The sequence below is a fragment of the Nesoenas mayeri genome (genome assembly GCF_963082525.1).
Source record: "Nesoenas mayeri genome assembly, chromosome: 3".
NCBI lineage: Eukaryota > Metazoa > Chordata > Aves > Columbiformes > Columbidae > Nesoenas > Nesoenas mayeri.
The window spans coordinates 16,674,135-16,685,086 of NC_137544.1; the positions used below are offsets into that span (position 1 = coordinate 16,674,135).

Consider the following 10,952-nt stretch of genomic DNA (forward strand, 5'->3'; position numbering starts at 1 on the left):
CTCAATATTAAAAATGTCCTGTGCAAATACAATTTTTTGCTTGCATTGCAAGGTGGCTTTAAACTGGAATCACGTACTGGTATTTTCAAGAGTGCTGCAAAATGTGTTTGAGCAGACAACACCGTGACTGCACTGAATGAGTTCTCTTTGTGTTCTTGATCTTTGCGGTGTTCCTGGTACTGTTGCAATGTGATGTCCAGCCTGGTTTTTCAGAGTTCAGCTCTCCGCACCATGTAGCAGTAGAGGGGTTGTGCAACTCGAAGAATTTTAATTCTTTAATGACTGTGTTTGTATGAAGGGTCTTGCATTACATGCAGAACAGAGACAAAGAGAGTGCAGAATAAAGAGTAGTAAACAGAGAAAAGATGTGTGGGGAAGAAAACAGTGGAAGATCTTCTCCGAAGTTGCACAGCAAGTGACAAGGGGATCCAAGTGCCTTGAATAAATGTAAAGATCCTGTGTTTTATCTCAATACGTTGTACTTTCTACATGCTTTTACCTTTGGGAAATGAAGAGTGAGGGGATGTGTAGAAAGGTGGTTGTGGGAGGGGGCAGAGAGGGCACTGGTTTTGAATCAGTGAGTCAGTCTCCAAGAAGCAGTGCTTCTTTTTCCAATAAATGTGTTTTTGGTAGCTTTGTCATGCTCCTACTTCTTCAAAAAAAATTCTTTAATAGTTCTTCCTTTCATTTCGATCTTTCCACAGTGATCGGAACAGTCCCTGCTGTAAAGGCTGCCAGTTTGAAAGTGCACAGAAGAAATGCCAGGAAGCCATAAATGCCACTTGCAAAGGAGAGTCTTTTTGCACTGGTAGGACATGGTTCTGTCCCCTTTACGTCAGCCAGCCAAGCGCTCCAGGCTCAGTGTCCTGTTCAATCTGCTTTCAAACTAGTGCCCTTTATTCTTCCGGTACATGTAATTTTAGGGACCAGTTAAGCATCACGAAATTGCCCTATAATGAGTTTCATTGTATTTCAGGAGTCACTTGGTGATTTACTGCCCAGTAGAACATGAAAAATGTTGATTTTTTTTTTTTTTTTTTTTTTTTGGTTGTTGTTGTTATTGTTTTTTTTTTCCCCCCTCTTTCTTTCCCTTAAAAAAAGAAAAAGCAGAACAGGGTGTGTCACTGTGAGGAAACAAGAATGAGCTGAATCTTGCCATAGAAAGGGTGAAATTACTGCAATTCCCCTTCACTCCCCCACTTGTTTGCTTCCTCCTCCTAATCTTTCCTGGAGGCAAAGAGTCAAGTCGGAGCTGCTGCTGGTTGCTGCTGGTGCCCCCAGGCTCTGCTGCCTGCTCCTTGGTCACCTCAGTTATTGAAAGCCTCCAAAGCCACTGCTGCCTCTGGGAGGAGCTGGCAGGCAGCCTGCACATGAACGCCAGGAACAAGCTATTGGGGCTCCCCTGGATGAGTCTGGATTGCCTTTATTGCCCTTTTTCCTTCTGCCCTTCACTCTAACACAGTTCTCCCACCCCGTTGACCTCCATCTGCAGGGAACAGCAGTGAGTGCCCTCCTCCAGGGAATGCTCCAGACGACACAGTCTGTGTGGACATGGGGAAGTGCAAGGATGGGGAGTGCGTCCCTTTCTGCGAGAGGGAGAAGAACCTCCGGTCGTGTGCGTGCAATGGTGGGTGACGTGGGACTGAACTGAAATGCATTGCTTCAGCTCTGCTCTTCGCAGAGCGCTGGCCTCGCTGTAGAGTTGCCTGTTGGAAGGAAGAGTTTCTGGTTGCTGAAGGAGTTTAAACTGTTGTTTTTTTTCAGGGCTGGTGTTTTCTGTTTGGAAAAATAACGTAATTGTCATCTGGTGGTCTGGGTTTGAAGACATTAAAATGAGACTTGATGGTCTGGCACCTCAGTGAAAGGGGAGGGCACTCTCCCACCTTCCATCTCCTCTGCTGCAGGCAGATGGGAGGGAAAGTCTGGCTGTTCTCTGATTATAAAGAGATCCAAACCAACCTCTGGACTGGGCATCTGGCAGAGGAGTGGTGGCCTCCAACAACAAGTGGTTAAAGAAAGATTTCAAAGAGGTTAAGGTGTCATGAAAACACAGGATCCCTGAGTCTGGTCCCCTGGTACTGCAAACCCGTCTGTCATATATTTCTATCTAAGCTTGGTTGTTCACTTGCTCTCGTCCCTGCTCTTTAATCTGGTAAAGCCACTGGGACCGGGAGGAAAGCTCCACAGGACAGCACAAGGAACTGCTCTGAGCCCCACCATTTGAGCTGAGGGCATAGCCAAGGAGAGGGGTGCCGAGAGGACCCAAGTCCAAGAAATATTTAAATCTGTGTCTTGGATGTGTTTGGAACCTCTTCTCCTACCTGTTGATTCCTGTGGTGTTGAGGTATCAGCCTGGAGAGCTTGGTCCCACTGTGTCCCCTCGTGTGGCTCAGGGAGTCTGACCGAGTCTCAGGCTTGGTCATCAGAGTGCCTGAAACCTGGCGACTTGCACAGTCCTGCCTTCCCCAGGGGGAAACTGGGCAGGAACACGGCCAGCCAGGGGACACGTGGGGCTTTGCGTCCACCTGATTATGGGTTGCAGGTGACTCTTGGTGCTGCCGAGGAATGAGTTTGTTGCTTGGTTATTCGTCCCTGGAGGGGTTTAAAAGATGTGGAGATGAGGTTCTTAGGGACATCGTTTAATAGCAGTGTTGGGTTAACAGTTGGAGCTGATGATCTTGAGAATCTCTTCCAACCAAAATGATTCTAAATTACAGAAACAGATAATTCCTGCAAGGTGTGCTGCCGGGACGAGCAGGATAGGTGCATCCCGTATGTTGATGCTAACGACCAGTTCCTGTTCCTGCGGAAGGGGAAGCCTTGCACCGTGGGCTTCTGTGATACAAACGTAAGTTTTCCCAGAAGTCAGCGTGCTGCATGCTCTACTGCTGTGGTGGGATGTTTGAGGCCTCTGTGACGAGGGCTGTGCTGGTAGAGAGAAGCCAAAGCTTAACATGCTGCTGAGCAGGTGATACTGTGTAAGTGCCTCTCCACGGGGTAAATATTAACGGGTGTCTGAGACTGCAGATGACAGTTAATTCTGCAGAGACCCGTGCAAGGTGAAGCTATTACCTTCTGCTGTTGCTTTTTGCCTCTTCTGCTGCTCCCCACAGATCAGCCAGTGGGCAGTTTGTGCAGGGGAGGTGAATGATCTGTAAGCTCGGCTGGCTTTGCAGTGCTTGCTATTTCAGTTGTTCATGTTAGCCTGATTAATTTTCACTAAAATAGTTCAGGCCAGGGAGCAGTGGGATGAAGATCTGGCTGGCAGTGTCTGATGGGGACAGTGAGCCCATGGCATGGAGCCTGCTGGGTTGTGGGCTCTCGGTGACCATATCCATGGTACAGCACGGACAGTCATGTCAGCTGCAGACCCCAAGGACTGAAGCTAAACTGGGTGTTGGCAGAAGTGAATTTGGGAGGACATGCCTCAGCCCTTTTGCCAGCAAAACTGAAAGGCTGGTGATGTGCTGTGTTAAGCCAGCACAGCCAGATCTGTGAGTAAATGTGTCTGTAACCTTGGGCTCCTGAGAGCTGCTGCCTTCTTGGTGGGTAGAGGGAGCTGAGCCTTCTGGTGCTTAAACCTCTCCAGAAACTTCAGCTTCGTGTCCCCTAACACAGAGTGAGGGTGGGGCAGTTTTTGCATATTTTGGATATTAAAATTTCATCTGTTTTAGACAGCAATAGAATTGAAACTTTTGCCAAAAATTAAGGCAGTCAAAATGGACTGATGCTACTGGGCATGAGTGTAAACCTGTGTTCTGAATGTGAGCCAGGTGCTGCTGTGTCTGTAGTTTTTATCTCATCATAATCTTTGTCTTCTTCCCTCTCCATCTTATGCTTAGATAGCGTAAGATCGTTTTGTAAATAAGTCTTTACTTTTGCAGGGTAAATGTGAGAAGCAAGTACAGGATGTGATTGAACGATTTTGGGATTTCATCGACCAACTCAGCATCAATACTTTTGGTAAGAGATGTAACCATATCCATTGGGGTTTTGTTAGTTCATGACATGAACCTCTAAAGCCTCAGAGGGAAGTAAGTCGGCTGTTTCTATTCACCTGAACCTGTATGCAAGGGTAGCTAGTAGCTGTGTTTCATATATATATATATATGTATGTATGTATGTATGTATCTCTCTATATTTCTTTTTTCCCCTGAAGTTTGACAATAGTGACCTGGCAGATCATTTTGCATATTTCCACTCTGTTATTTTCTAGGCATCTTCCAAGTTTGTAAAGGAGGTGATAGCTTCTTGTCTGAATACCACGAAGTAGGTCAATTAGAGAAAAGTCATTTTAGAGGTCAGCCAGATTTAGCGTAGTATAAAGGGGGCCTCAGTGGCATTTGAATGTCAACAGACTGGGAAAGGGAAACTTAATTTCTCCCTTATTTAAGCAAACCACTGTGGTCATGCGCCCCAGGCTGTGTGCCTGTCCGGAGTCACTGCCCAGCGACTGTGCATGGGGCTCCTTGGTGCTGATGCCCCCGTGCAATCTGAGCAGGCAGCCCCTCGGTGCAACCCCCAGGGTCTCACTCTGTGTTACTGGAACCATCCCAAACCTGTTAAACACCTGGTGCTGGACAATGACTGGATACATCCATATGCTCATGGTAATGCTGTGCTTACACAGTATAATTACCTGGGCTTGGGGCTTTCAGTCTTTAGTTCCAGGGTCAAAAACTTGTTTCTTAGGTAATTGTTAAAGCTATTTAGCCTGCTCAGGTAGAGGCAGTTTGTGTCTCTTTGATATTCATATACCTTGTGTGTGGAGGCAGGTAGTTATCTCTTGACTATAGAATCTGAATTTGGTAACAGACTCACAGTGTGTCTTGGATAATCGGGAGGGCAGCTTGGCTAACTCGATAGAGCTGGTTCCCAGTCAACTCTGTAAAATGTTACAGCTTGTCAGTATTTGTCATCAGAGAAGAACAGAGGGAAAAAAAACCCTGTTATTGCTAACATCATTTTCTGAAATTGTATAATTTCTTTTGTCTGCATAGTCCTGCAGCAGTTCTGTGGCTTGGCTTGCATGAGCACTGGCTGCAAGATGAGGACAGATGTGTGTGCTCACGAAACTGTATTTGGTAGGTAACTAACAGATTTGAATTGATTTCACAGGCAAGTTCCTAGCGGACAATATAGTGGGCTCTGTGCTCGTCTTCTCCTTGCTCTTTTGGATTCCTCTCAGCATCCTTGTGCACTGTGTGGTGAGTCAGCTGTCTTTGAGATGCCTGCTCTGTTGGACTGAGCTGTAAAACACCCTTTCTTTATGAAATGGCAGATGTCTGTGGGAGAAGGGGCCAGGAAGCTTTTAGCAAACCCCAGGGGGGACCCCAGCACATGCAAGACTTACTGTTCCTTCAACAGACAAAACTCCTGCTGAACTCTGCTGGGCTCCGGCAGACCCAGTGCTCCTGTGGCTGTTCTCTGGAGCCCTTCCCATTCTTTCCTTGGCAGATTTTCTTCCTTTGCCTCCCCGGTTCTACCCAAGTATAATTTTGGTAACTTCCATTAGAGTCAAAGTTTTTTTCAAGCCCTGCTAGGAAATAAGACACCCACATTTTGTTGGGAGAGCCAGGGCAGAAAGTGGTCTTAGTTGAGCTTGGGTGGATGGGTAAATAGACCAAGCTGACGGCAACTGAGAGGGTGGACCAGTGGCATAGTGCTGACAGCAGTGTGGGGTCAGAGCAGAGGGTTCCTGCGCCCACGGGCACCCCTGGGATGGACGGGAAGGCCTGGAAGGTAGGGGAAGGGAAAAGAGCCCCACGCTGTCTTGTGTCCCTGCAGAGAAGTGGGGACAGGAACCTCAGATTGGGAAACTAACTTTCTTATTTTGTGTGTGTGTGTGTGTTTTGTTTTGCTTTTGTTTGTTTGTTTTCCAATAGGACAAGAAATTGGACAAGCAGTATGAGGAGAATACCAAGTCCCTTTTTTGCCCCAGTGTAAGTTGCTATCTGGATGTGAATTGCCAGAACACTGTCCCGTTTATTTTAGAAAAGCTGAACCTAAGGTGTGTGCAGGGTGTTTATCAAAGAAGCGATAGCAGACAGACCTGGAGCCCCATGCCTCACGCTGTAGATGGATGAATCAATTTGAGGGGAAGCTGTTTTCTTGAACAAGCCTGTGTTGCGTGTACCAAGCACCACAGCTTGGTAGGGTCTGATTCCTTCCTGTGAGATCTGTGCCTTGGCCTTGCTGACGGAGCAGCTCCTCAGAGCAGCCGCAGCTCGTGGGGCAGGAAACGGCTCTGCCCTGTGGAGCAGCAGGTGCCGGTGTACGGGCTCCCCTTGGCATGCCTCAGTCAGCAGCTCCAACCCCAGACTGCTTGTTCCCAGCCAGGCAGTGTCAGTGAAGCACAAGGCTCAGCAGGGTGACGCTACAGAAGAATCTCTGCAAACTGTGGTGTCTTTGCTGCAGAGTGGTTGCTTGCAGGAGTCAGCTTCTAGTGGCCAGGTGTGCTAAAGCCTTCTTCCAGTTGCTTATGGGAGAGCTGGCCTCAGGGTGCTGGGACCTGTCAGTGACACTTCTGAACTTGGAGACACTGATCTGGGAGAGGGGAAGAGCAAAAAAGTGCCTAGATAGATTTTAATTACGGTCCAGCACGGGGTGCCTTCTGACATAGTTTTGAGTATCCTGCTCAGTGCTTTGACAGCCTGATTCCTATTACTGACTGAAACATTCCATTCAGGAAATGTCATTTAGTAATGGGAGTGGGGAAAAAAGCCTTGCAGAGCTCCTGTACGAGCACTGGGGAAGCGGTCAAAGACTGCAGAGGCGGATTGTCACCTGCTCTGATGTACCTGAAGGTGATCTTAGTTTGAGTCCCCCGTAGCTGGTCTTGAATGCCATAAGAAAAGTCACCTTAAAGCTTTATACCTGAATTGGATCGATAAAATCCCTGACGCAGGTGTAGCAGCAGAGCACAGGTGTATAGCTAATGGTCTCCTTGCACCAGCAACAGTTCAGTGAACAAATCTTGCATCTTTTGGTTCTGCTGATGATTGAGCAGTTGGGAAGCGGTGTACTTGGTAGCAGGTAAACCTCTCATCCTGCCCAGCGTTAGCATTTGCTCAGGTTTGTGGGGACTTTTTTATGCTCAGAAATCTCTGGATATCTTCCAAACCATTCTCAAATAGCAGCAGCAATCAATGCAATTTAACTTTCTCTGGGCTACAGAATCTGGGTGTGATCACAGTGGTCCCTCCAGTCTCTGACCCTGCATTCAGTGCAGCTTCTTGCACATGGAACAGGGAAGTCTGTAGATTGGGGCAGTGGCACAAGCTGTAACTTTGGTTGTTTCCCTGCACTGAGCTCAGTGTCATCTGGCTTAATGTTGTGTTTCCAGTCCCAGGTTTGTGCTGGGCCCAGGGGAGGTGGGGCTGAGCTGTCAGCTCTGTCCCATGAGGCCATTGCTCATGGTGCTTTATATGATGAAGGAACAAGCAGAGATAAAAAGGCCTTTCTGCCTTTAGTGCTTAGCCTAAATGGATTTCTTGAAGAAAAAACAAATAATTACTTCTCTTGGGTGTTCCCTTGCTCTGAAGTAAGTGTAAATAACAAGTGTGGGTGCTCCTCAGAAGGTGCCTGTTGTCTGTTCCCCTTGAAAATGGTGCAAAAGCTGAACTCGGGACTAGAACCTGGTTGCTGTTCCCCTGTGACATGGCTGCTCGTGTCTTGCAGAACGTGGAGATGCTGAGCAGCCTGGATTCTGCCTCAGTGCGAATCATCAAGCCCTTCCCAGCGGCGCAGTCGACGAGCCGGCACCAGCCACTGCAGCCCATCACCGCCGTGCCCGCTGTGCCCGCGGCACCCAAACAGGACCACCAAAGAATGGACACTATTCAGGAGGACCCGAGCACCGACTCGCACATTGACGAGGACGGGTTTGAGAAGGACCCTTTCCCAAATAGCAGCTCAGCTGCCAAATCTTTCGAGGACTTGACAGACCATCCTGTCATTAGGAGTGAGAAAGCTTCGTCCTTTAAACTACAGCGCCAGAACCGCGTGGACAGCAAAGAGACAGAATGCTAGTGTCTTGCTGCCTCCTGAACGTATGACTTGTGTCTGCAAAATAAGGATCTAAAACCATTTCATTTATATAAATATAAATATATGTATATATATTTTTGTGAGGGAGTGGGAGAAATAAGGAAGTGACCTACTGCAGATGCTGGTCATGTGTATGACCTTCCTTAAATTACATTTATTAGAGCATTATATCTTTTAAAAAGGAAAATCCAAACTAAAACTGGCTTGTTTTTGAAGCTTTTTGGTTTTGTTTTTCTATTTCCTTGACCTTTAACATTTCCTTCAACCTGTGGTGCAAAACCAAATATCCTGCTGGATATTGGATTGTGTATATCAGCCTTTTTTATAATTTAATATTTTGTAGTCTGATAAAATTAAGGGGCTTTTAAAAACAAAATGAAAACACTGCAGTGTGTTCCATGTAGAGTAGATCACTTAGTAATTTAAGGTACATGTAAGTAAAAGTCTAAACAGATGCCTTGAGAACAAAATGAGAGTAATGAAATGGATAAAAGCATTCAATGGAGATGCGTAATCAGAACAAAGTAGTTCAAGATACGCAGCTTCTAACGAAATAAAAGGGTCATATAGAGGTTGTTAGAGCTTACATCAGGGGCGTTGAACTCATGTTCACCGAGGCCACGTCAGCCTCGCAGTCACCTTCCAAAGGCCGAATGTATAAATGTAGTTACAGTTATATGGTCCTAAAACTACATTTGGCCCTTGGAAGGAGACTGCGAGGTTGATGTGGCCCCGGTGCAAATGAGTTCGACACGTCTGCCTCACATGACGCATGAAGATGCTCCTCTAGCGTGAAACTCTTTTGCCTCTCACAGTGAGATTGTCTTGTCTTCGTGTCTTCCTTGCAGAGAAGGGCTTTCTCTGGGAGTTCCCCGCTCTGCAGTGAGAGGCTGGTGTGCCACAGGTGTCTGGTAGGAGAAAGAGGTCTAAGTGGAGAAATCATTTCTGTGGGTGAGGGCCGTTCTAACCAGCTTTTTACAGTGGTTGTTTCAGTGCAGAAATGTTTCTCCAAATGTTATTTTGAAATAGGTAACGCTATTGTTGAGATGTTCAAAGAGCTGAGCCTTGGTTTTCAGGTCTGTGTGGTCTTTGGAAGCTCCTACTGCATAAATTAATGGGAGGGGAAAAATTTACTCCATTGCAGTGGGGAGCATTTGTTTCAAAACAATGGTGAATTTAATAAAAAAAGAAATAAACCTTTGTTAAACTTACAGAGCAAGTAAAAGGAGGAGACTTCATGGATTCAGATCCCCACGCAGGCAGAACAATGTGCTGTTACAATTTGGTCATTGAATGGTGTTCTCTGGTAGACCTGGAGATGCGGTAAGGTGAGCTGGGGCTGGCACCTGAGCCTTGGTTTAGTTTTAGCAGATGGACTGACACGGTGCAGTCACAGCGCAGCTGTAGTGACAGTAAAGCAGCATCTGAATTCTGCAGCTGTTTTCTCCCATAATAATCTGTTGAGAAAACTGACATAAAACACAAGCGGGGTAGAACCCTTTTAACGGTGCGAAGCCTGTCCCCAGTCTCAGGGGAACCGCAGCAGTGGAGCCTTCGTAGTTTTACATGTGAGGAAAAGGAACCAAACCTGTGCCGAAAGGATGGGGGGAACCCACCCCTGTTCCCCACCAAGGATACTTGTTACACTAATACTTGAACGTGTGCCTTATAGTGTTCCTATCCGACTAGGTATTGAGTTTTATATACTGGTTTTGAACTTTGTTTGGGGTTTTGTTTATTTGGGTTTTTTTTTTTTTTGATTCAGTGCAAAGTATGTGTGTGAAGAGTTAATTTAATTCCCAATACAATAAGAACTTTTTATATTAAAAAAAAAATAGTTAAACAAGAGCCGTTTCTGTGAAGTCCTTTTCTGAAAGATCTGAATCCTTCAGTTGCCAAACCCCAAGTTAGAAGTGCAGCTCGTTCTCTCTCGCTGCTCCCCTGGGCTGCTGGGGGGCAGGCCTGGAGCACCTGCAGTGCAGACCTGCACCTGTGGGGCTGCCCTGTGTCCCCCTGCATCACCAGGTGTCCTGGGGATTACAGTCGGTTCTGAGGGTGAAATTCATATTTAAGGTATGGGCGTGTGCTCAAATGCCTTCTCAGGTAGCGCATGCCTAAGTACATATTCTTGGCACTAAGGTTGTTACTTCCCAGATGAAAACCAGGCAGTGGCAGGCACTTGGGAGCAGGAAAACATGTTTGGGGCCAGCCTTAGGAATCAGGGAGTGCATCCCCCAATCTGAGCTCTATTCCAGAAACTGCAGAACTGGCACTTGCACAGTTTGTTCGTAATATCTTGTGCACAAAGACCCCCAGGGAGCCCCTGCTGCTCTTCAGGCAGTCTTTACTGTAAGCATTTATTACAGAAAGGCCAGTCCAATTTGATATTCATAAATATTTATAAACCAAACTAGCTTCTGGTCTAGCTCCGGGCATATGAAAAATGTGTTCCAGTTTATAACACTCTTCTATAGTAGATGACAGGTCTTGGCCAACTGTTATTTAACAAAGCAAAGGTGGTCTCATGGTACTAACACCACTGGACATCTTCATGATCTCATCAGTCTCTGTCTACCCCAGTGCATAAAAAACACACCAGTACTGGCCTCATCAGGTTTGTGCCAATGTAACTTACTACAGCCTGGAATTATGGAAGGGTTTTATTTGCAGTGATATCCTATTTATTTGTTCTTAATCAATGGTCTGGTAGTGTGCTCATTTCTGATGCCATCTGTTTGGCTTGCTAATTATTTCTCAAACCACTTTTTTCCCATGCTTGCTGAATTTCATCTAGGTTTCAGAGCTTTTCTTTGCAGTTTGTAAAGGTAGTTTTGTAGTATAATTGTGTTCTCTTGGCCAAAAGCATCTGTTATATCAGTATTTAAAGGGTGGCTACAAAGAAG

The 10,952-nt window shown here is 46.3% G+C and overlaps 1 protein-coding gene across 2 annotated transcripts in view; it reads left to right on the forward strand.

The window, feature by feature from the left end:
- ADAM17 (ADAM metallopeptidase domain 17) overlaps nt 1-9,897 on the forward strand; it is a 35,832-nt gene extending 25,935 nt beyond the window's left edge. For both annotated transcript variants that reach the window (XM_080341827.1, XM_080341828.1), the window contains 7 exons: nt 705-808; nt 1,493-1,627; nt 2,718-2,848; nt 3,885-3,963; nt 5,119-5,207; nt 5,886-5,942; nt 7,681-9,897. In XM_080341827.1, coding sequence (XP_080197953.1) covers nt 705-808; nt 1,493-1,627; nt 2,718-2,848; nt 3,885-3,963; nt 5,119-5,207; nt 5,886-5,942; nt 7,681-8,031 — 946 coding nt within the window. In that variant the 3' untranslated portion in view covers nt 8,032-9,897. The remainder of the gene's footprint in view (nt 1-704; nt 809-1,492; nt 1,628-2,717; nt 2,849-3,884; nt 3,964-5,118; nt 5,208-5,885; nt 5,943-7,680) is intronic.
- The last annotated feature ends 1,055 nt before the right edge of the window (nt 9,898-10,952 follow it).